Below are 26,292 nucleotides of genomic sequence, written 5' to 3'. Positions count from 1 at the left end.
CACGCGAAACCTTCATGTGCAGAATTTTTTTTAAGTTTAGTTTCGCATGCGCACGTGCAACTATCGCATAGTTTCTAAATAACGCAATAGTTTCATGTGCGCACGCGATAGTTTCACATGGGCGCGGGATAGTTTCACGTGCGCACCCAAAACTAAATCGGATAGTTTTACATGCGCACACGAAACTAAACTTTTTTTAATTTTTTCTCCATGTCCCCTTAGGGGCTCCGTAGTAATGTAAGCTTTTTCAATTTAAATTTTTAACTTAAAGTAAGAAAATGTAAATTTTTTTAAGAAGATACCAATTTTACTTTTTAGTTTATTCCACTTTAGGGAAATGGATGAAAAATTAAATTAAGTTTAGTTTCGCATGCGCATGCGAAACTATTGCGTGTACATGTGAAACTAAATTTTAAAAAAATTCTGCACATGAAGGTTTCATGTGAGCACATGAAACTAAACTTTAGATTTTTTTACTCCAATGTCACCTTAGGGGCTAAGTAAAAAAGAAATAAAGTTAAAAAACTTTTCAGGTTTTAAAAAGTTTTTAACACCTAAAAATGTAAGCTTTTCAACTTACATTTTTTACTTAAAGTGAGAAAATTTAAATTGAAAATAATTATTTTTTATGTGTTACTAATTAAAGTAATTGTTTTAAGTAATCCAACTATCACTTTATATAGTGTATATACTATATGGCAAGGTCATTATGTTAAACATGTTACATTTTTTTTATTATGGAAAGAACATATGTTCGGCATATGTACACTAAAAAATCGCTGGGTTGTATCTAGCCATGGATGGTCAAATATGGACATGGGCCAACCTTTGAATTAAATTGATTCATTTTAAGCCAAAGGTTGGGTTTGTCCATATGTGACACACTTATGAGTTGAACACACCTATAGACTTTATAGTGCAGCAAGCTTTTTGGGAGATTTTTTAAAAGGTACCAGAAGTTTATCAGTTCACCTGAACCTCAGGAGAACATTCTGTTCACATCTACTTGCGCTCTTTTTAAACTTTTTATTCGTAGTTTTATTTAAATACCATTTTATTCAGATTTCTAACTAAACTGTAAAAACTTGTAATTTTACGGAATCCATTTTTGAAATACAGTTAAAAATGTGTGTGTCAAGGTGCATAGTTTTAGATCTAGTTTGAACCTTTTTGATTTCCTATTGTTATCCTAACCATTTTATTATTTTTCTGTATTATATTATTACTTTCTTTCTTGTACAGGTACTTGCACAGTATAAGTATCAGATCTACATTTCAAGTGCAAGTTGCATCAAGTGTGTAACTGTGTGTAACAAATTAAGGTGAAAGTTGTAAAAAAAAGTTTAATCAAACTGTTTTGCAAGTCAACTGAACCTACTTTTTACAGTTTTTGACTAGTTGACATAACATATAAATGTTGAAATAACATATAAAAGTTGAAATTATGTAACTTAATTTGTTAAGTTAAAGTAAATCAAAAAGCTATGTTGATCTGATTTTGTTTTACAGTATTTAACTTTTATGGTAAGTTTGGTTATGATTTGTGATAAAGCAAATCTGTAATCACAGTCAACTGTGTCTAAAGTCATCTGAGCAGATTTCGGTGCGAGTCGTGACTGAGGACGATGATAAATCCACATGTGAATGCTGAGAGGGTTGTGACGACTGGAAGGAAGGTAAAATCTTTGTCTGTTGTCTTTCACAGGGATGCATGGTAAGAAGAGATGCTACAGAGAGTCATTGTTTTAAAGACAAAGATTGTATGAGGGGGTTGGGTGGGACACTTCAGGAATGTGCTTTGTGTTCTTTCATACAGATAAAGACACACAACCACAGACTCGAAATCAACCAGGACAATCCCTCCAAAAAACTAAAATCCAACAGAGTAACCCATCATTTGCTCAGGCATTCAGAAAAGCTTCTTGCAATCTGTTATCCCCTCTCACACGGGAAAAACATTAATATCAGTTTTAGTTAAAAGTAGTTTAAAACTAAACTACTCTCTCACATACAATACAAAAATAGCATTACTTTCAACATCTGATAACAAAATAGTATTGAGTTTAAAGTAAAAAAAAAAAAAAAGTCTATTTTATTTACATCTTTGTTCAGAATAGTTAAGCATTCATTTGGAGAAATCAATGGTGCTTAGTGGTAGTCTATATTGACTAAAATAAATAAATTGGTTCGACCGTCAATTTTTCTGTCAATGTCTAGACAGGATGATTATCAAATAGTGCAGAGAGAGATTGAAAAAAAATGACACTCGACAGTCAACACATCCTCACTGCTGGAAATGAGCAGCTGTAGTTTATTTTTAACAAGATCTCTGATCATTTCAGTCTGATCTTCAGTTTAAATGGCACATTTCTGTGTGGGTTATTTTATGCAAAGATGAAATTCGTAACGGATGAAAACAGGCTGTTTAATTCAAAGATCTGGAAAATGGTCAAGAGAACTAAATTATGCCTGATTTTGGCAAACAGAACCTGAAGCAATTTTAAAATAATAAAATATATTATGAGACCTTTTTAACTCTTCCTTACCACTAAACCACTTACTTTCCTACTATATTTAAGGAATAACTGATGATGTGGCATTGAACTTTTCGAAAATAAAGTACACCCGACGTTTTGCATCGTGTCACATTATTTTCAAATAATTCAAAGGACCGGAGTCAAGTATTCCGCTTATACCACAGTTACCACAAACATTGCTCTGATGGTTTATTTTAAGCCAATTGACAGGTTAGTGGTGCATTTTACAGAAAATAACTCAAAAACCCCCGTGGAACATTTCCTAACCAATCAGAAATTAAACCATTCAACAGGCCTGAAAGAATAATTGATGACGTGCTGTTGAATTATAAAAAAATAATGCATAACCAAGGTGGTAATGCAGCATGCCGTGAAGAGAAGTGTGCATTATTTTAAAATAATTCCATAGGTATATACCATAGGTACCATAGGTACCACCGAATTTGCTAAGACATTGCTTTGGGGGTTATTTTTAAGACATTTGACAGGTCAGGTTTGCGTTTATCAAAAAATAATGCATACCCATGGAGCATTTCTCAACCAATCAGAATAAAGCACTGAACAACCCCGTGGATTTAAAGAAACTTCAACGCCCCATTTAGACTGCCAGTGAGTAGTAGCAGAGCAATACGATCAGTGACGGCTTGTGACTGCTCATCCAAGAGGCGCAAATTCAAAATATGTATTCGGAGTGTCATGTGTGTTGCTTGTGTTTTCATAATACGTGTTTGTTGCGTTAAGTGATCCATGTGCATCACGTGTTTTGTCAAAATAAGTCCCTGCTGCAGACCCGTCAAAACCGTTTATAATAAAAGAGACGCTCAAGTTTACAAAATAGACACAAGACACTCCCTTAACAGTAAACTCTGATAACGCATGAGATTATGTGAGTATCTGGCAAACGCGAGCATCTCTTTTATCATAAACCCTTTAGACCGTCTGGAGCAGGCACTTATTTTGACAAGACACGTGATGCACATAGGTTCACTCGGCGCACAGAACACATATTTTGAAAAAAGGAACCACACACATGACGACGGGCTACATACATGTTGTGACGAACTTCGAATCGAGCGTCCTCGAAACAAAGAAGTCACCGGCCCTCACTGGACATGATCTCATTTATTTCAATGGAAGCTTGGCGACTTCTAGCGACATGAACGAAAGTGACCATTGGTGACTGGATGGGGCATGTCCACCGCTGTGACAAAATTAAGAAAAGTATAACTGTTTAGCGTCTTTTGGGAGCGACTACCAATGAGAGCGTAGCGTCTCTCTTCAGTTACTGCAGTGGATGGTACTCATTTGTTTATGACAACCAGAATTAGAAACGCCCCTAACGACCTCATTCATCAACACACATCGACATAGTCGCTTGTAATGTTCTGGTGCATGAAGGCATCAAGACACCTTCAAATCCAATGTTTGGTTTTCTTCCTGTCTTCTGAGATACCTTCATCATCTTGTCCCACAATTGTAGGTGTGGGCGTGCGCAGGGAATGTGATTGGTCGAGCCTGGTAGAGCTCGAAAAAATAAAGTGCCGTCTAGAAAGCAGCTGGAGCACATATTTAGTGTAAATAAGGTTATATTTTCACTTTTTCCATCTTTTGATTGCGTTTCTAGCTAGGAATTAGTATTGTAGTTTTCAAATATATGATCAGTGTTGGGGAAAGTTACTTTTAAAAGTAATGCATTACAATATTAAGTTACTCCCCAAAAAGTAACTAATTGTGTTACTTAGTTAATTTCATGAAAGTAATACTAACGTTACTTTTAAGTTCCTTTAGCGTTACATTTTCTTACTTGGCTGAGGCTTGATCTCTCTCTGGCCGTGCAGGTGTTTTTATGCCTGAGAAGTTCTGCGTTCAGAAATTGCATATTTATAATAGTACATAATTATTTTTAAATCTAATTAATTAAACTGAAAAGTCACTTGCATTACTTTTTTTAAAAAGTAACTCAATTATTAATGTGTACTTTTATAAAATAATGCGTACTTTACTTGTTACTTCAGAAAAGTAATATTATTACGTAATGCACCTTACTTGTAATGCGTTACCCCCAACACTGTATTAGTTTTCACGAAGGCGCTATCTGTTTATATTTCAAACAGTGTTACCTGAAGTCTGAATGAGTTTCCTTGAGTTGCCTTCTTTCCGCCGAAGCGGCATGTTCGACTTCGATGTTCGCGAGAAACGACAGCCGGATGACGTCAAAGTACCGCGAGAGCGATTCGTGAAAATCATACGGAGTTTGCTTTCAAAATCGTTCTTGCTGAACTTTGACGTCATCCGGCTGTCGGTTCTTGCGGCACCGCATGAAGTCGAAGCCTATTGCCTTTTGGCAGGGAGGCAAAGTCAGCTCGCTGCCTTAGTTTTCGAATCCAGCCCGGATTTTATCCATAAGCATTAAGCATTTACGGACTCAAATAGGTATACTCAAGACAAAATGCGATTTCAGAAGAATCCACTGATTGTGCTGGTGTCTACGCGCACGCACAAACACCTGTCTGTCAGATGCATATTTCCATAATGGTTTTGGGGTGATCCGATTTCTTTGGAGAGTCTTGTTTTAAGCATTCCTCCCCGCAGACACAATGACATTCTCTGATCAGCAGGGGTCTGGGTGAGATTTGGGAAAAGGTTTAAACTTTTCCTCCCCCGGTCTGCGTCTCCACACCAGCGGATCTCATGTCCCCAATCCCTCCAGCAGAAAGAACAGTTTCTTCACCAAGAGTCCTCGAAATGTCCTTGACTTAGTTAAACCTTCCATCTTCTTCAGACTAATGCTGCCGTCTCTCCAACCTGTTCCCATGCCACAGCTCTGCCATTTCCCTGTTTGTCTGTTTATCAGCAAACACCACAGTCTGGGACTCGTGCAGTGGTATTGAGTAAATCTAAACAAAAACTGGGTCATATTTCATCCCAAAATCACAATAGAAAACAATTATACTTCGCATGAAGACATTGAAGCTTCATTCCTTATTTTGTGTGACACAAGCCCATTTCACCACCTAGATTTTATTACTTTATACTTTAATTTTTTTTAATAGACATTATTTTCAATTAACGGCTCTTTTTGTAAATAATTTTGACAGGTACAGTTTAATATTACACAAAAAATAAATGTCGTAATAACATATGACCTTATATTTTCAAATGACTATACCCACATAGCTTTAATAAAAAAAAATGTTTTCCTCACAGAAGGGCTGCATTCATTAAAAATTAGCTAATTAAAAAATTTCAAACCAACATTTAATGTTCCTTACCGGTAAATAGCTGTGTAATAAGTGGGATAACGTTCATAAAGCTGGTTGTTATCGTAAAATAATTCCCCTTTAGTGTGATACAACCGCCTGCCTATATCCCTTGTATTTATTAAATTCATAATGAATGGCTATTTGATATATGAGCTCTGATTTACAGCACGTGTTGTGTTTAAAATTGATTCTTCATGATATGATCTCTTTAAAGAGATACAATAAATAATAAAAAACTAAAAAACAAGAATAAATGTGAAATTTTTATTGTAACAGAAACACAGATTACACTAACAAAAAAAAAAGATTTTTTACATAAGATATATTTTATACAAAAAATAGGCAACTGAATAAAAATCAAGTCCCTGGTTTGTTCTTGTGAATCTCCAATGTGAAGACCAAATGCTCTTACCCATAATCCCCTGTGTGGTATGAAAGGATGGATTCTTGTGAATCTTGTGGTTAATTTAGCTTAAATTTCAAACCAGCACAATAAATGAAAACAGTCACGCAGTCGAAGGACATTTGGACTCTTTCAGTCACTCACAAAACAACAGACACTCATTTATTTGGTCTCTTTTAGTGCCAGTCAAGTGTTGCAGGTCTAATATGTGTATGTATGTGTGTATCTGTATAAGCACATTCTTGTCCACCTTATTCGTGTCTTTCTCTTAAAAAAGTGCTAAAGTCTCTTGTGCTTATTTCACACGCTCACACACACCGAGTGCATCGTTTCAAAACAAAATATTTGATCCTTGGCACACAATAAGTAAGTGTGCACATGAGTTGGTCCATCGACGTACACGTATGGCACATCCTTAATACGAAGGATGATGAAGTCATCGTTATTAATCTGATACTCATATCCAAATTTCGTGTGTAATAAAGATTTTTCTTTACGTTGTGTTCGTTTCTTCACTATGAAAGTCTCCGTTAGAAAAATATTCTGGAAATACTTGTAACATCGTGACATCACCCCTCCCGTACCGTGACATCATCGCAGTCCTCATCTGATAAGATTATGCCATGTGGCTCCAGAAGTGGCAAAATGGTTTAGGTAACATCCACGTTAGCGCTATTACAGTGATCCGACAAACTCTCAAACTGGTTTCCTTCAGGTAGTTTTGGAAGCAGATAAGCAAAGTTTCTTAATTCTTAAGTGATCCAGTATGAAAGGAAGTACGGTTGTTCCTGATTGTGCACGGGAAGTTTACACGAAAACTCAGTATGCGCAGGTCCCTCAGTACAGCACGTTCCCTGGAGTTTTGTTTCGAATCCCGAGAGCCTCAATGCTGGAAAGAATCTTCTTTTGATGGCCGGCCAGCGTTACTCCCAAACGGAGCAGATCCCTAAAGAGATATAAGCAAGAGGAAGAAAATAAATCTTTAGTTTTAACTTAAACCAAATCCAAGTATATATATATATACACTATGTATATAATCACATAAATACTCATTACATTATTTAATACATTATTTTACATAATGTCTATGTATTTCATAAGCAATCACTCCTTGTAATAAAGTTGCTTATTTGCTATATTTCATGTCCTGTACATCTGATAAATACTGACTCTGTGGTGATGTGGGCGAGCAGCTGCATGGATGTGAATCCAGCCTGAAGAAAACTTTCCTCGTAACGCTCCATCTTGATGGCCCTGAGCCAATCACCCACTGTCCCACAGGATGAGGGCGTCAGGGGTGAGCGCTGATCTAACAGAGGGTGAGAGGGGCTGCAGAAGAAAGAGAGAGAGATAGAGAGAGAGAGTGTTAAAATGCATGTAATTACCCATACTAAGTTGGCCTAAAGGAGCACAGCTGTAAAACGCCAGCCAATGAGAACAAGAGCATGACAGCTATGCCTTCAGGGTTGAGGGGAGAGGCAAGAATGCGACAGGCACATATGTGGTACCGAATCTTGATTGACAGCTTGTCAGGCCAACATGCTGAGAGGGGAGGGGCAACACTAACATACAAGAGACCATACTGTGCAGGGAAGAGTAGAGCTCTGATGATGATAGGCGGAAAGAGATGTGAATAATGTGAAACATTAACCGTGATGCATGTGATTGACAAGCATTGTTGGGATTTGTCACTTTTACTGTAATGAAGTAATCTATAGGAGTATTTCCGTAGTATAACAATTAGTGGCATAAAACTTGCACACTTTATGTAAATTTGGCGGACAAACACACATCTACCAACACTTTCATTGAGTTGCCGTTTTGCAAAATAAAATTTTTAAATTTAAACTGTTTAATGTGAAGACTGAGCAAGGTACCCACACCTTAGTTTACTTCAAATTCAAGGACCTTCCAGGTCCAATACCCTCAAATTCAATGACTAATTGTGGGGACACATGCAAGGTTACATTGTGTTACCTTTAAAGATACATTTTTACAGTTCCCTTTAAGGGAACTCGCGCTGCATCACTGCAGTGACACTTTGGGGACGCCTCCAGGGGTAAGTGCGTCTAAATGTGTATATCAAATTCAACCAATGGTGAGGCTTAACGACAAAGACAGGGTGACGCGGGAGCCAGAAAGTATATCGCTATCTGAAATATTGCCAAAGACGGCGTTACAGGGATGCAGGAAGTATGGCAAGGGAGAAGCAGCGTCTCGTTCCCTTCTTAGGGAACAACAGATACATTGTAACCAGAGACGTTTTCATTTGTCAAACACAACTATGCAAAAAAAGCATTTTGGTATGAATCAACATTCGCATACAGAAGATATAAGCATTTTAAGCAAACAGTTTAGCACGTGTGCTTAAAAAATTTAGAATTTTTATGATAATATCCTACACTACACAGGGAATAATATGGATTTTTTTCCAGAAAACTTTTTTTCCAGAAAACCATTTATTACACTTAAATCACCATTTATCCCAAAATTACTGAGATATGATTTTTGGTCAGTTTCGTCCAGCCTCAAGTAAATATTTATTTAGAAAAACCCAACACTACATACCCTGCCCCCTCTTGGGCGGTGATTTTAAGCGAAGCTGGATTGCGAATGAGCTTGTCGAGCGCCGAGACGATGTTGGCGAAGCGCGGCCGTGCCGTCCTCTCCTTCTGCCAGCAATCTAACATCAGCTGATGCAGGTAGGTGGGGCAGTCAGGGGGCGGAGGCAGTCGATAGTCCTGCTCGATGGCATTAATCACCTGATTGGGTAAAAACACAATTTATGTTAATAAGGGAAAGCTCTGCTAAATGAATGGTCCCATTGAATACAAGTGTATTCGCTTACATCTTGGTTGCTCATATCCCAGTATGGCCTCTCCCCAAATGACATCACTTCCCACATGACAATTCCGTAACTCCATACATCCGATGCAGAAGTGAATTTGCGAAATGCGATCGCCTCTGGCGCAGTCCAACGGATTGGAATTTTACCACCCTAAAAATACATGGCACATCTTTTAGTCATGCATTCCTCCTTGCACGATAAACTGCATATTTGTGTACGGCAAGCAGTGGGAGTGTATTCACCAGTGAGCTGGTGTACGTGGGATCCGACGAATTCTCTTGCAAAAATCTCGACAGGCCGAAATCGGACACCTTGCACACGAGGTTACTGTTAACTAGAATATTCCGTGCCGCCAGATCGCGATGTACGTAGCTCATCTCCGACAGATATTTCATACCCGATGCGATACCACGCAGCATACCGACTAGCTGTATCGGCGTGAACTGGCCATCATTCAGTCTGAGGAAAGATAAACAAAAACGACTGTGTATTAGAGAGTGCTGGTGTAGAAGTCAACAAGATGGACACCGCAGTAAACAATCATAGGCAGCTCTGCATACTATGCATACTTACTCTGAGGAAGGAATCCAGAGCTCCGTTCTCCATAAACTCGGTGAGGATCATGACGGGGCAGCTGGCTGTTATAATACCCTCCAGGTGGATGATGTTCGGATGCTGGAACTGACCCATGATTGACGCTTCGGACAGGAAGTCGCGCCTTTGCTTGTCTGTGTATCCACCTTTAAGGGTCTTGATGGCAACGTAGTTCTCTTTCTTACCAGGAATCCTCAGCCTTCCCCGGCAAACCTCGCCAAACTCACCTAAAAAGGAAAATTCAATTATGATATTGGGCCATCTTATCCTCTTACAAATGACTAAACATGCGACTGTTTCGTTGCATTTCTCAGATTACTTTAATGAGTATGTGTGTGTTCTATTTCAATATTCCCATCAGAACTTAATGAATCTGCGAATGGAAACTCACCTGCCCCAATAACCTCCTCGATTTTGACAAACGAGACATCTATCTCTTTAGCAAATTCCCTCACCGCCTCATTAGGGTCTTCGTAAGTGAATGGATCGATGTAGACTTTCACTCCTTTGAGAGAAAATAAATGTCAATAACTAAAGTCTATTATTTGTCCACGGCTCCAATTATGAGAAAAGATTTGCGTTTTATGGCTCACCTTGACCCATGATATATTGGCCATTTTTGTCGATCATTTCTGGATCTTTGGAGAGATTTTGCTTCCTGTGAACAAAAAAAGGAGTTTGGATGTTAACGTTTGTGTATTTGCAGCCCCAGAAACGCAAAATTTTTACAAAGTGTTTGGACTTAAATATATGTTGGCAGTCTGTGAACAACCCTTAAATGAAAAAAAAATCCATCCACTCCTCCTTTATAATCCCCATTAAACCAAAGAAGACTGATTTGATTCTCTTGTTAATGTGATGTCACACTGAAAAAGCCCCACCCACAGCCACTGACTGACTGGTTAATTTTACCCAAAACCTTTTCTAAATGTGTTTGTTAGCACATTGTAGCACTAATGTGGCTAAATATACCAATATCTCAGACGTTTTTGGCCTTTATTTAGACACTATAGTGGAACGTAGACAGGAAAGTGTTGGGTGGAGATAGGGGAGAAGGATCAGCAAAGGACCTCTTCAGAGACGGGAATCGAACTCGGGTTGCCGTAAACACTGGTGCTATATACAGGGTTCCCACACCTTAGTTAACTTCAAAATTCAGGACCTTTCAAAGACCTTCCAGGTCCAAGACCATCAAATTCAAGGACTAAATGTGACGGCACATTTCAAGTGAGAGCAAGGTTACCTTTTAAGATACATTGTTACAGTTTCCTTTCGAGGGAACTTGCGCTGTGTCACTGCGGTGACACTTTGGGGACGCCTCCAGGGGTAAGTGCGTTTTAATGTGTACATCAAATTCAACCAATGATGAGGGTTAGCGACAAAGACAGGGTGACACGGGAGCCAGGAAATATATCGCTATCTGAAATATTGCCAAAGACGGCGTTACAGTGACGCAGGAAGTATGGCAAGGGAGACGCAGCGTCTCGTTCCCTTCTCAGGGAATTTTTTTTTTATGATATTATTCTACACTACACAGGGAATAATTTTTTTTTTTTTCAGAAAACTTTCCAAAGCACTTTCAATGACCTGTATCTATGTATGTTTATTTTCAAAAACTTCCCAGTGCCTTGAATTTTTTTCCCCCCAGATTCACAAACTTTCAAGGACCTGTGGGAACCCTGTATATATATCGGCACATTAGCCACAAGACTATCAGTGCCGACCAGTTCAAGGGAGTTAGGAGCTGAAGCTCATTTGCATTTAAAGGTACAGACATTTGCTTCCACTTAAATAAGGGCATTTTGGACATGCTATAACAAAGAATCGGTGGGGTATTTTGAGTTGAAACTTCACAATCACATTCTGAGTACACCTGAGAATTATTTTACATTTTGTAAAAATTGGCATAATATGAGCCCTTTAAAAATGTTTTCCTGACAACGTCTTGTTATTTGAAAACAATATTTCTGTGGAGGCACACCTGTTCTGACAGGATACGTATGAGATCTAATGCAAGTTAAATCCTGTGTCATTTTCTTTCACAGGTGTTAGATTTCATTGGTATCATATGAATGTTATCTGGTCTAAATAAATATTGACGGTTTACTGTGTGAACACCCATTCCTAACCGGTCACGTATCAGGATCGATTTCACACAGGTTTGTTGATAGGGTCACGATGAAACTGTTTGTATTGACGCGGTTCATAGTTTTGTCCTGTGCTGTCATATTAAACTGAACAAAGTATGAAGTGAATGAAGAGAAAATCCATACGTGTCTCCACCCTCTTCTTCCTCTTCTGTCTGTCATTGACCTCGGGCTCTGATTCCTTATTCACTTTTCATCTGTATTATACTTTGAGAACGGCTTAAATGACTTGAGCTGCTCTTTCTTGTTCTCCTTGATAATCTCGTTTCTCTTTTTTTATCTCTTCCTTCTCATTTTTCTATTTACTTGTCAACACTTGCTAGTAGCTCAAACATTTTTCACCTTTATTGGCCTATCCAGTGTTGTTTTATCTGTTATAATAGTGTGTCTCAGACACCACTGAGATTTAATACAGAGGAATTTTTTAAGACTATTGCTTTTTGAATTTTTCTCCAGAGGCTAACAAAGCCATAACAGTGTAAACCCTCATTTCCTTCATCAGGACAGAGCTGTTTGTTATTTTAGTGGAAACATCTAAACATCCTTAAAACAACATACATTCACTTAACAAGCAAAACTGTGTAACATAATGAGACTTGTGTTTAGACAACATCTCTCCAATTAAATTTATTTTTTAGCCCACCGGCAATAATTTGAACATACTTTCTTTGAAATTTAGTCAATTAAACCAATGGGGTGAAAGATCTGTAGTGTTCCTGTAGCTCAATGTGTAGAGCACTGCATCAGCAGCACAAAAAGTCCATAGGTTTGATCATCAGGATAAACAAATACATAGCAAAAAATGTCTTTTTTTATTATTTTTAGATATATAAAAAATGAAAAAGACTAAAATACTCCGAAAAAAGTGAGTTTATGCTAAAAAGTATTAAAAAAATCTTCAATTGGTAGCACAATACCTTGGTAAGTTTAAGAAGTTCATTTTTTTAGGTGTTACTAACAAAAGTCAAAAAGAAAAGTATATCATTATAGGTGTTTTTTTTAAAGTTTACAAATTGAAGTAACTTTAAGCAGATCCAACGTTAACTTTTTAACTTTTTACAGTGTAAAAAATCTGTTAGTGAAGTAAAAAAAATCAAGTTAATTCAATAAACTTAATTTATGTTAATATTTTTACTTTTTTACTTGTTTTATGCATAACTAATTTTTATTTTCAGAAAACAAGACTTAATTTCAATGTATCTCAATTATTACTTTTTTTAGATAATTATAAAGGAAATCATATATATATATGTATATGTATATGTATATGTATATGTATATATATATACATACATATACATATACATATATATATATATATATATATATATATATATACATATACATATACATATACATATACATATACATATACATATACATATACATATATATATATATATATATATATATATATATATATATATATATATATATAAATAAATAAATCTAGATTAATCTCATACAAAATAAAAGTAAATTTTTGCATAATATATGAGTTCATATATATATATATATATATATATATATATATATATATATATATATATATATATATATATATATATATATATATATATATATATATATATATATATATATATATATATATATATATCTTCGCTGTGTACAGATAAACTGTATTGTTTGCATTGTACTTTAGGTTGCTTTGGATAAAAGCATCAGCCGGACGATATTGTTTTGCAATTTACCTTCTCAGTAAACTATACATTAATTCAAGTTTTTTTATTTGTCACATACATTACAGTCATGCGATGCATTAATGTAGTGAAATGCTTAATAAAAAATAATAAACACTATTTGGCAAAAATCTAGATGTTAAATGTATGAACGTATGCGTTTAAGAGCTTGAAGAATATTTTTAGCCGCATTCATTGAGGATGTAGTGTGCAAAGTAGGAGGAGTTTTATTGTGTGTTAAGATATTTGAGATATGAGAGAGATTTGAGAGAAGAATTGGAGGACAAAGTTTAAAAGTGAACTCCTCACAGGTCATCCGTGCTCAACCTCTAAGCATTAAATTTCTCCATCCGTCTGCTGTCTCAGGACAAAAATAGCCACGTTTGTCCCACCCAACTGTGAAAGCAGATCTGAACCGGAGACCCCTGGTGTGTTTGTGTGATTAAAGACATAGTTCACCCAAAAACGAAAATTATGTCATCGTTTACTCACACTTATGTCATTACAAACCTATATAAATCTTTGTTTTGATGAATACATAGAAAGATATTTTGAGGAATGTTCGTAACCAAACCGTATTTTTATTCTACTATGAAAGTGAACGGGGCTCATTTTGGTTACAAATATTCCTCAAAATAACTTCCTTTGTTTTTATCATAAAAAATAAATGTATGCAGGTTTGTAACAACATGAGAGTGAGAAAATGACAGAATTTTCATTTTTGGGTGAACTATCCCTTTAAGCGTGGGGACTTTCTGTTTAACTGTGAATGAAAGTGTTTGTGTATGAACACACTCGCGTGTGAAGAACAATGCAATAACTGCTGACATATCAAATGTCTTCATTAATAGATACAGTACTGTGTACAAAAGTCTTAGGTCAAGACATGCTTAGTGTCAAAAGAGATCACACTAAAGAAGACATTTTGTTCTGAAAATTACGTTTGTTTAACGTTGTGAACATGTTTTTGCCTTAATAAACACACTAAAAATAAATACAGACAGTCATTAAAACCGTTTAAACAATAAACCAGGTGGTGACCTAAGGCGGTTGAACAGTACTGTATGTGTAAATACTATAGAAACATACATCTTAATACACTATGTATACATTTGTGTGTGTGTGTGTGTGTGTGTGTGTGTGTGTGTGTGTGTGTGTGTGTGTGTGTGTGTGTGTTAGCCCAGGGTCACAGCTATTGTTCTTCTGGTTTGGTCTGTAGAGACTGGGTTGTGGCTACTGCATCCTGTCTCCAGTAAGTTCACACAGATTCATACAGCTGAAATAACTCCACAGATTGAGCCATTCAGACCCGTTTAGTCATTTAAACTCATATGTGCAAGTTTAAGTTACAGGCATACTAAAAAAATAACTTTTATACGCTCCATATACTATCAGGTCCACATTGTTCGAGGGTAAATATACAGAATTAAAGAGGAAATGTATGATGTCTAATATACTCCTCCCATCAGCCATTGTTCGGAAACGAACAGCCCCGCCCTATACTCAAGTCATTGGTTTATCCTGAAGTTAATGCCACAGGAACACGCTGTTTACACTTTTCAGCAGGTCAACCTTAATTGCAGTTGAGAAAGTACAAACATTGACTAAACAAACAGGCGAGGGGCCGCTGTATGAGTAGCGCTTTCAGTTTTTGCAGGAATATATTTGAGGGATTGTGTGGCTGGGTATTGTGTGTGGGTCTAATTATAACATCTACACAGTTTTTGGTTCTCGTTTGTCTCTGTCTCACCTGATACAGTAGATGGCCGCAGCGATGACGATGATGAGCAGCAGCATGCCCATGGCTATGAGGACCCCGGTAACAAGCAGAGGAGACGAGGAAGCATCTTCTAGAGAGAAATAGAGAGAGACAGTTTGAAAAAAAAGGCATGATACAATCTCAAAAAATTGCCTTCGATCTGCACAGAAAGGGAAGAGAAATCAATAAAATGCTTTCGCAAAGAAAACTCTAGGGTCATAAAAGTTGGCCGCTAATAAATGACCTCAACACAAGGCTGACCCCCACCCCAAACGCTCTTACCGTCAGGGAGCGTTCGAAGGACCACGGCTTGTCCGAAGCTGCCGTAGCCGGCGAAGGTGCGAGCGCGGACTTGAACCTCATACTGTGTCGCCCTCCGCAGATTGCTCAAGACGACCTGATTGATATCGCTCTCCATGTAATGACAGGAGTTCTCCTCAGAGTTACGTTCCTTTAAAAACAAAACATACACACACATCAGAAATCTCCATTAATATCATTTAGTTGATTCTTCAATAGCTATTCTAAGCTGTCTGAATGCATTCGATGTTAATTAGTCTGGCAGGTTTGTTTGGTGTAAACAATAAAGAGCTGTGACATGGAGAGCGATCGATACAACACGAGTGTTGAGAAAAATGGAGAGGCGAGATAGGGATGGTCATCAAAATAGACTGTAATATAAGCTACATGTAGCAATGAAAAACAAAAGGGAAAACAATAAATTACAGCAGGGTTTCCAAACTAGGGTTCTCGAACCCCTGGTGGTTCGCAAGGGAATTGCAGGAAGTTTGTGAGTTGAAGAAAAACAATAAATTACCACAATATCATAAAACGTAACAAGTCGGAATAAAACACTCACTAACAAAAATATGTATTTTATTTGTTTAATCTGCATGTCATGTGACCATTACACATCACTACGATATATCAAAAACTGAGAACTTGTGCAAAACGGACAAATACGTTTTATGTACAAATAAAGATATCACCAGATGGAGGTAATATTAGGTAATAATAATAATAACTAAGTAAAATACTACAGATAAAATTTTTAAGCGAATGAAAAAACATTTTTGAAGTATATGCAAATGTGCTATTAAATAAATAAAAATAAAATATTATTTTACAACTGGAATTGCAGTACGAGTCACAGTTTCATGAATATACGACGTGTGCTGTTATTTACCGTAACCTCACTGAGTCGGGAATAATGTTGGGTTCATGTTTCCTTCCGCAAAATAAATAAAATATGCCGCAATTATCCTTGTACATGTACCCTGTTGTGTGAACATGAACAATTCAAGTAGGTCTTAAAGTGACAGTACACCAAATAAATTTTATGTTTGCAAAACAAAATTTTTTAATGAAATATTGTTAACTAAACAATATTAGTCAGCACTATAGATGGTTTCAGCAGTACAAACATAAACAACGGCTGTCGTGGTCCGCACGTAACTTCCGGTAAACTCTGCTAAGAATAAATAACTACAAAGTTCTTTAAACTTAGTTTATTTATATAACAAGCAAAAAACAACACATAGATTACCTAGGAAACCAAAACATTAGTTATTTTCGATGAGGCATTTGTTTAAGAGATCAGTTCAGCAACTAGTCACACCATTAAAAAAAAGAAACCGGAAATAAAGTTCGGATCCAGACGTGTATCGTGTCAGCGCATGTGCGTCCTATGAAACCGTCTATAGAACAGACAAAAATATTTACCATACGTGCTGAAGTGTGGTATACTATCGTACAGTACAGTCTAGTAGTCTTATTAAATATAAAATATTTATTTAAAATCTCAAGTAAATGATTTAGGTCAATGAAGATCGGCTGACAAAAAGTTTGAAAACCCTGGAATTGCAGTACCAGTTACAGTTTCATGAATATACGCCGTCTGCTATTATTTACCGTAACCTCACTGAGTCTGGAATAAAACGCTCAAATGTTGGGTTCATGTTTAATTCCTCAAAATAATTTAAATATGCCGCGATTATCCTTGTACACGTACCATGTTGTGTGTGAACAATTCATGTAGGTCTTAAAGTGACAGTACACCAAATAAATCCTATGTTTGCAAAACTAAACTTTTTAATAAAATATTGTTAACTAAACAATATTAGTCAGCCCTATAGAACAGACAAAAATATTTACCATACGTGCTGAAGTGTGGTATACTATCGTACAGTACAGTGTAGTAGTGTAATTGATCTAGTATAATGTAGAAAGATCGCTACATTTTAGTAATGTACCTTTTCACAGTAGCGTATCTGGTATTGCAGGATGTTATAGTGCGATTGTGTCGGTGTGGCCCAGTGTAGCGTCAAACTCGATTCTGTGGCTGTGCTCTTTCTTAATCCAGACACCACCACAGGAACTGCAAAACAACACAATCATGTGATCAATGACATCGCCGTTACCAAAACACATGATGTGAACTACAATTCGACTATTCTCTTCGCCTCACCGTTGGGGCTGGTGGTAACATTGATGGTTTCCCCTGCAGGCTCTTGTTGACTCAGCGACGAGACCCCGTTGAGGGCCATCACGGTAAAGCTGTAGGAGGTGTGAGGTCGGAGACCCCAAATGCTGACACGTCGGGTTTGTATCCCGCTTTGTGACGGACGATAGTTTACGCCGTCCCCACAGGGCACGCAGGGGCTCCCGAGGATCGGGCACATGTGACACACCACCCTATATGTGAGATCCGAACGGCCCCCGCTGTTTAGCGGTTCGCTCCATTCCAGAGTAAGAGACGTATCGTTGACCTGAGGGACGAGGATGCGGGGAGACGAGGGTGGACCTGCGTGGCAAAATACATTTATATTTACAACCTTATCATAGTATTTAAAGAGAATGAATTTAAATAATACAACAGTTTTTTGCATTGCATTGTTTCTGTGTTTGTTTTGCTTGTTATTTTAACAATGATGTTGCCTAAATTTGTTCTTTCGAAGGGGAACTACTTTTCCAGGTTAAATACCTGTGTCCTTTGTTCTTTTACAAGCTAAGGGATCAGTGTAGGTTATTTTATAGTGAGATAATCGACGTGCAAACAGATAATGATCACGCACATTAAATAAAACCTGAAATATTCCTTTAACTTGATTGGGTGAAATTTCTTTAATATCTAGAAATTCAAAAGAGGACGAGAGACAATGTGGACCACAAAATGAAAGGAGTGGAGAAAATAAAAAGAGGGAAACAAAAGAATAGAGAAGAGGAAGGGAGGATACCCAACATATGAAGTGTGTTTGTGTTAAGGTGCGTGTTTGTACACACGTGTGCAGGGTGTATCCGGACTGTCGGTGGGGGCGCGATGGTAACCAGGGCGACACATGCACGAGGCAGACCCCGTCTCTCCTGTGTGACTGGAATCAGGACACGCTGAACACGGGCCTGGACCAGAACCCATCTTAAAATGACCCGCAGGACACGCTAGACACACACACAGAGAGAGAAAGAGAGAGAATTTAATTGTCGTCTTTATTTGAAGAAAAAACAAAATGCAAAAATACACAAAATAAATGCAAATGTTACACATGGCGTTCAAAAGCATACACACAAAAGGATAAAAACACGTAAACACACACACATTCAGTAGCACATAAATAAAAGAACAGGATGAAATGTGTCAAAACAATACAATAGTAAGATATCAAATCTGTTTCATTGAAAAACTTCACCGTTTACACGCAACAAAAGAAAATATTTAAGATGCAATACTTTTCATTCAGTAACGTGCATTTAATTTCCTTCAGTTGCCTTAATTGTAACAAAATAAAAAACAATTCCAGCCAATACACACGCATATACAAACACACCCTCTTTTTTTCTCTCTCAAGTACTAACAAACCTTACTATCACTCGGCCTTGTGTGTCATCATTTAAACAAGCATTTGCAAAACAAAACCAAAAAAGTGTCCGTGTCCATTTCGGTTTAGGCTTCTTTCGTTTGATTTAAATACGTTTAGACGAGTTTGCAATCTCTGTGTGGCCAGTAAAATATGAAATACGATCATGTTCTTCAAAACGTTTAGCTACTCCATCACTGCCACGGCTAACATGGTTATTAAAGCCGGCTAACACAAACACACTTTCAGCACATCTAAACCTCACACGCCCAAGCATATTACACGACAACCCTACTTTTCCAATTGCTTGGCTAAAATACGTGCATGTGTGTACGAGCGAACGCTGTATAAAAAAGATGAGCTTTTTGCCTGACTAGTTTCATTTCACAATCAGTTCTCCACAAGCTCTCTCTTCATGGAAACACATCTGGAGTTGATTAACATCGGTTTCGCTCAGACCCAACATACGGTCTGAATTATTCCCATGGTTTGGGGGGCTTTACACCGGCACGAGTGCACGTTTGAAAAGGTTCAATAATGAATGTCTGTGATTTTACAGGCTGATGGATAAACTTGTTTCTAACTTTAGAGCTCTGATGGGCTTCGCAGACACAAAGTTGCAATTATTTACCTTCTCTTGACATGAATATCTGTTTATTTTAGCTAATTAAAGGTCCTCGTTGAAACCTAATCTCAACCGGATAGAAATCTCTCTGATTGCTGTACATTACTGTTTTTATAACACTTCTTTTCATTTATTTTGACCTTCACTGAAGCTGAAGCAAGCGACTTTATTATAGACTTGTGTTTGGTAACTTTCTAGATAAAAAAGTTGGTTCTTTGGTTCTGGTATACAGAAAGTCAAGTACAGTATCTTCAATGTAATACTTTAAATTAAATGTAATTATATAATTACATATTATTATAAAATGAATAATAAGTAATTATTATAATTATTTCGAAAAAATAGACGGTTTTAGCAGTAACAACATAAACAAACATACAAACAAACATAGATTACCTAGGAAACCAAATTTTGTTATTGTTATAAGTTCGCGTGCGTCCGAAAAAATGCCTATATGACAACAGATACTCTCACCTTAATACTAACTACAGAGATTTTAATCCCATCCAGATCTGTACATGGATTTGATAGATGTTTATAACTGTAAAACAAAACTTTAGCATTGCTAGCAAAAAAAATCAGGGGTTTGATCACCGATGCACTGTAAAGCCTTGAGTATAGTTTGTTTCTTACGTTTACACCTTGCAAATCATAGTTTATTTGATTCGTACGTATACACAGATGTTCGACGCATGCGCATTGCAACAAAATGCAATACCTCTCTTTGGCTACATAATACTTTAATTACTTTAAGTACACGTAGTTACAAAAATTCGTCAGTGTGTTTACATTATTCTGATGACGAAATTTCCACCACACAGACTCACGCGTAAAAACGTAACTATACTTCAGGCATAAGTCTCCCTCGATAAAAGTATCTGCCAAATGCGTAAATGCAAATGCAAATGGGTGACTCTCACGAAATTAGACTTATGAGGTGTCATGAAACATTTTGATTAAGAAAGTAAATGCTATCAAAATAAGAAGCATACAGTTTCAAACATGTCTTCATGTACTATTTTGCACATGATTTCAAATGACATCATACAAACCAATTTTGTTCTTTTCCACATTTAAGGGGGATTTTTCATTACCGCAACGTGTTCATAAATGGATTTGAGTTCTTTGACATGAAAATATTTATAATTAAAAAATCTAAAAAATAAAAAGCTTCAGTGCGTGTTATACTATAAACATTTACAGTAAAGAAACATGTGGTATTTGATGATCATTGGTAAATGTAGAGAGAATAATAAGGAATATACAATTTTCAATCATTGTTTAAGCCCTCAAGGAACTAACATTTTCAACAACAAAAAATTGCTGGAAGGGACAAAATTGACTGTGACACTCAAGATGGCTTCCAGGTAAGCAGTTCTTATTTTTTCTCTCCAGATAAAAGTTGAAATTTTGTTTGTCATAGTACCTAGACAAGTTTTTAGTTCTCATTACCGAAACATGAGTTTGTAAATGCATATATTTAATGTAATATCATGTTGCGGTAATGATAATTTTAAATTTAAATTAATCTAAAAAAAAATTAAATAGTTCTATAAGAAATATTTTTTAAATCCTGTAAAAATAATGGTTATAGTACGTTCAAACCTTAATCTTATATGTGCAAAGAAAATTGGCTTCAAGGGCTTTTTAAACATTTTCTGATGTTGGACACCTTCTAAATCTGGATTTTGTGAGAATCACCCAAATAAAAAAATTTGTGAAAAAATCTGATATTACCCCTTCCCAATTATCGGCACAATTGACTGAAACATGACTGTTTGTCATGATCATAAAAATCGTTTAATCAGCTGTTTAAGAATTACTTTAAATTTTATTAAATGAATGACTCGGACTGAATAATTAAGAAAAAGCAGCAAAGAGAGCCCAGAATAAGTGCTTTTTCGATATTGTTTAAAAATATATATCAGCGCAGGTTGGGACCTCAAGAAGCTTCTTAATAAAACATCACAAGGACGACTTTGTAAATTCTGGCAAAGGGTGAAGAATAAAATATTAAAAGACTTTTAATTTATTTTGGATGCTGTTAGTCACAGCACAAATTTTATAGTAATTGTGTTATTCCATTTTTTTTTAAGTTTATGATTATTTTAAATATGGAAAAATATAAACTAAAAAATGAGTGTGTCTAAACTTTTGACAAGTACTATACATATCAATAATCAATATCAATGAAACCGTCAAGTTCCTTCACGTAGCATTTCAATACTACACAGTATACAAATATGATAATCATTCAGTACCATGGTATCACTGTTCAATACCACCACTGTACTCATGCATAAGTGAATTTGTAAGTGGCTAATTATCCATTAGTAACACGCATACACACACACCAGTGTGTTCTGTGACCGTTTGGCCCTTCACCTGTGACCTCTGTACCCACACACTCCTTCTTCACCTGCTCAATAAACTCCACTATTCTCTCTCTTCTCTTCCTCCATTGTCTCTCTCTGTCTCTCGGCCCCTGCCTAATTGGTCATGTCATTAGAATGGCTTTGTGCCGGACACATCCCTGCCCACAGGCGCCACTATTGTGTCTTTGTGCCGCCTTTGTGCGTACGTGGGAGATGGGGGGGGGTGAATAGCAGATGTAGTGTGTTTGAGTGAATGAATGCTGAGTAAGTCATTGAGTGTGTGTGTGTGTGTACACTCACAGAAATCACAGCTGCAGTGTTTAATAGAGGAGTCGAAAACACACCAGACACTCTTAACATACTCACACACCCCACCCTTCATTAAAGAGCTCAAGTCAGAGATTTAAACAGGGAGGATTTCATCCCATCCGCTCTATTGAGACGCTGTGATGACTTGAACCGGCTGATAATGAATCATGTGTTTAGGGGGAATATTTCGGGTTAAACGTACAAGCTCCATCTCGAGTTCAACAAGTCAAAACTATTATGTGCTGAAAGCAACGTTTGTTTTCGTAAAAATGGAAAAACTGCATCGGCGGTAATGCGCTCATAATGCCGGGTTTTTAGCAGAAATTGACGAAACAATGCGATCGTTGTTTATTGCAAAATTTTTCATCGCCTGTAAAACGCGGGGATTCCAACAGTAATTATTTTTGGTGGTAATCGGCAACATGAAATAGATGCTGACGGTGTTGAGATGTATTTAAGTCAGATTATGACACTGGCAATACCATGGCTGAGGGTTTGATGTTAGGGAACGCACGCACGCTCGTATAAAAATGCATAACTTGAATTAGCTCGAAGTGACTTTGGATATATAAGTGTCTGCCAAATGCATAAATGTAATGTAAATGTACCCAGAATGCACTGGGCAGTAATATAATAAGGAATGATAATGTGGCAAAGCACAGCCGCAGGACACTGATGAAACACACAGTAATCCATTTCTCTCTCGCTCACTCTCTCTCTCTCTCTCTCTACAGCAAAAGTCTCCACTTCCTTTTTTTCTTCTCTAGTTTTTGTGGTCAACTCCTCAATCTCTTGTCTCGGTTAACTGTTCACTCACTGTTTCACTGTTTTTTTAAATGTCACTCTCTCTCTCTCTCTGTCTCTGTGTGACTATGACCTCCCATCCGTGTCGCAGATGCTGTCAGTGTAAACATACGTTCGCACCCCAACGCTCATTTTCAGGGCAGAAGAGCAAAACGTTTTCATGCAGACAAACCTATCACACAATCTCCCGTCTAATTTAGATTTAATACAGGTTTATCCAGTTCAGCGGTTTAATTTGACAATTATTTTCAGCTTAATTTTATTTGGCTCATCTCAGCATCACACAAAACCATTCCATTCCTTTCAACTCCACTCCACGTTTTTTCTCTCACCTTTACACTCCAGTTCTCCACGGTTGGCCTCAAATCCCGGCTGGCATGTGCAGGTGGTGGTGGGCTGGTCTACCCACTGTCCATCTTCTCCACAGAACATCTTGGGCGGTCTGGGATTGGGTCCAGGCTGAGCAGCATTTGGCACACATTGGCCCACCGCCTCCTGGACCAGCGATCGTGGCACGGTCTCCGGGAAGACGGATAGTGAGCGCGTGAGAGCGGGGCACTTTTTAAAGAAGACACGCACTGATAAAAGAGCCATGCACGCGCCCTGGGCTTGGAACGCTAAGTAAAATCCACGCTTGGTCAGAGGGCCCAAACGCAGCGTTTTCACGTTAAACTTCCTATCTCCGCCTTTACGAAGAAGGAAGTCGGCAGCCACGGTGTCGACCTGAAAAAAAAAGAGAAAATATACAATCTTGGTTATGTCTCAGTTGTTTCAAAATGCCAGATCTCATTATGCGCTCATTTCTCGAACAAGACCTTATTTTTAAGATTTGTGCCTGTGGTGGTTTCTCATTTGGTAGAGCGTCATGCTCGATGGGTTTGCTTTCCAGATAACATGCATACTGATAAAAGCATTCAAGTATTTTTGGATAAAGCATCTGCTAAATGCAAACATAAACTATCTGCACCTTGGTGTAAGGGTTCTCCATCCATGCAGGGTAAGTAGGGGTGGCGTCATCCGTGTCAGTTTGGTAATAGTACAAGTTGAAGGTTTCTTTGCAGGTTCGGTGCGGCGTGCTCCGCGACGAGCACTCGATCATGGTGAACCGCAGCTCCACGTACACCTGCGACGCCCCTCGCCGATCGATCAGCTTACTGCGCAGCCAGTTACTAGTGGAGCCGTCATTCTGACATATCTGATAGGTCCTAACGCTGTTGTTTTCTTCATCCAGACCGCTTATCTCCTCCCACTGCACGTGGAGGTGGGACAGAGGAAAAAACAGATGGTGATTGGCCGACGGTTTGTTTGACGTGCGCATTGATTTAATTTACAATATATAGTTTTAATTAAATGCTCAAGGTATTTAGGTCTCACCTCAGGTCTGATTTGAGAGCTCGTCGTCCACTTCAGATCCGACGTCTCTGCTTTAGTGTTCATCAGGACCTCTGTCAAAGAATAGAGACAAAAGAATTAAAGATAAATCATGTGTGAAATATGCACACATTGCTAGGTCAAGATCCCTGAGATTTCATGTGACGGTGTTCAAACCACACCCAAAGGATGCAAAACACCTTTGGTCAATCGTTGTCATACTGTGCCTTACATAGCTCTCATATTCCACAGGGATTTATATGGGAACACGGACACAGCCTAAATTCACACAATAGAAAACCACTACAGTATGTGCAGAACTTCTAGTAAATGCCCATTTCCATCTCTTTATCTTTCCTCACTTGACTGCGTTTTACTCGAACCGGCCATCGGTCATTACATATTGATGCTGGTGATGCGTTTTAATCAGGCATTCGTTCAGGCACCCCCTCCAGGTTTCCGTGCATGCACCTGACCCCGCGGTTCATCCTATGGGATGTGTGCTGGTCACGTGACCACCCGAAGCCACCAGGTTCAAACCAAGCTCCGATCCCAGAGTCTCACTTTGATCTAAAAATACAACCATGGAATATTTCTTCAGATTCCCTTCCTAGCCGCAGCGTCTCCATGGACAAACACCTCTATTGCTCTTTCTTTCTGTGCTGCCGTTCCCAGGAGTGTAGGAGTTTAGCATACCGAGATGGAATCAATGTGTTTCTGTCTGTATGTATCTGGGTCGGGACATGTCTCTGAGACTGCCGAAAAGCATCAACGGGGAGGAAAAGTCTGCTATGGCCTTTTTAATGCGATACTGCTTGCTGCTTAGCATCTATTGAATCTATATTTGTTTTATACAGTATGCAACAAAAATGTGATAAACAGTAGCATGCTGTATTTTTGTATTTATTATCTCACGGTGTCGCACATTACAGCTTTTTCGAGTGTCCATCCCAAAACATTTATCTCTCTTATATATATATTATATTTTGGTTGTAAATGGTTCATCTTTACCAGTATGACTAAAGAGAAAAATGCATTCATATATTTTTCATTAGTCACACTGGAAGATGAAGATGCGCGCACGGCATTGTGGGATGCCGAATACGTACACGGCACACGTTGGCAACTGCGATAAGTCATCTGGGTGTTAAATGCACACACTACAAGTAGTGATTCTTTATCTGTATGTATCTGGGTCGGCACTTTTCTTGAGGACTGAATGGCTTTCCGCCGTTGGTATCACCTAAGATTCGCATCAATATTAAAAATAATGTTATTTAAGTGTGCACTGCCTCGGGAAAAAAACTGACGTCTCTCGTTCGGTGCGACCGCCAAACTCTCTCCTATACGCCATCCATCTTCCAGACGCCCCCTCTCTCGCGTTCATTATTTCACCCATCACTTTTGCTTTCCCTGCTTTCAAATTTCACATCCCTTTCTTGTCCGTTTTCATTTCTCTTTTCGATAACTCCATATGTCCCCATCACACTTTTTATCTCTTCGTGCTTCCCTCTATCCATGGCCCTTTATGTCACCCTTTCCCTCTGATGTGGAGAGGCTGCGGCCAGCTGATAAACGCCGTCCAGCTCCGAGAATCAAAACGCAGGACGCCCGGGAGGCCGGAGGGGAGGATGAAAGAGGGATGAGAAGAGAAGAGTGCAGGGCGAGGGAGGTTTGGAAAACAGGGCGAAAGAGAGAAGACA

General features: G+C 37.9%; 1 protein-coding gene across 4 annotated transcripts in view; it reads right to left on the bottom strand.

The window, feature by feature from the left end:
- Positions 1–6,050: 6,050 nt before the first annotated feature.
- Positions 6,051–26,292, bottom strand: part of ephb4a (eph receptor B4a) — a 36,520-nt gene continuing 16,278 nt past the window's right edge. For 2 of the 4 annotated variants that reach the window (XM_073861062.1, XM_073861065.1), the window contains exons 2-17: positions 24,593–24,663; positions 24,186–24,467; positions 23,551–23,941; positions 18,534–18,689; positions 17,719–18,054; positions 17,504–17,628; positions 15,534–15,702; positions 15,243–15,342; positions 10,239–10,303; positions 10,037–10,150; positions 9,634–9,872; positions 9,294–9,518; positions 9,052–9,201; positions 8,772–8,965; positions 7,374–7,532; positions 6,051–7,149 (exon numbers count right to left, since the gene is read on the bottom strand). In XM_073861062.1, coding sequence (XP_073717163.1) covers positions 7,041–7,149; positions 7,374–7,532; positions 8,772–8,965; positions 9,052–9,201; positions 9,294–9,518; positions 9,634–9,872; positions 10,037–10,150; positions 10,239–10,303; positions 15,243–15,342; positions 15,534–15,702; positions 17,504–17,628; positions 17,719–18,054; positions 18,534–18,689; positions 23,551–23,941; positions 24,186–24,467; positions 24,593–24,663 — 2,885 coding nt within the window. In that variant the 3' untranslated portion in view covers positions 6,051–7,040. The remainder of the gene's footprint in view (positions 7,150–7,373; positions 7,533–8,771; positions 8,966–9,051; positions 9,202–9,293; positions 9,519–9,633; positions 9,873–10,036; positions 10,151–10,238; positions 10,304–15,242; positions 15,343–15,533; positions 15,703–17,503; positions 17,629–17,718; positions 18,055–18,533; positions 18,690–23,550; positions 23,942–24,185; positions 24,468–24,592; positions 24,664–26,292) is intronic. The other 2 variants (XM_073861064.1, XM_073861063.1) reach the window with 2 other exon arrangements.

Source organism: Misgurnus anguillicaudatus, chromosome 22 (genome assembly GCF_027580225.2).
Source record: "Misgurnus anguillicaudatus chromosome 22, ASM2758022v2, whole genome shotgun sequence".
Taxonomy (NCBI): Eukaryota; Metazoa; Chordata; class Actinopteri; order Cypriniformes; family Cobitidae; genus Misgurnus; species Misgurnus anguillicaudatus.
Note: the sequence above shows the minus strand (reverse complement) of the source record. Positions and strands in the feature narration are given on the sequence as shown.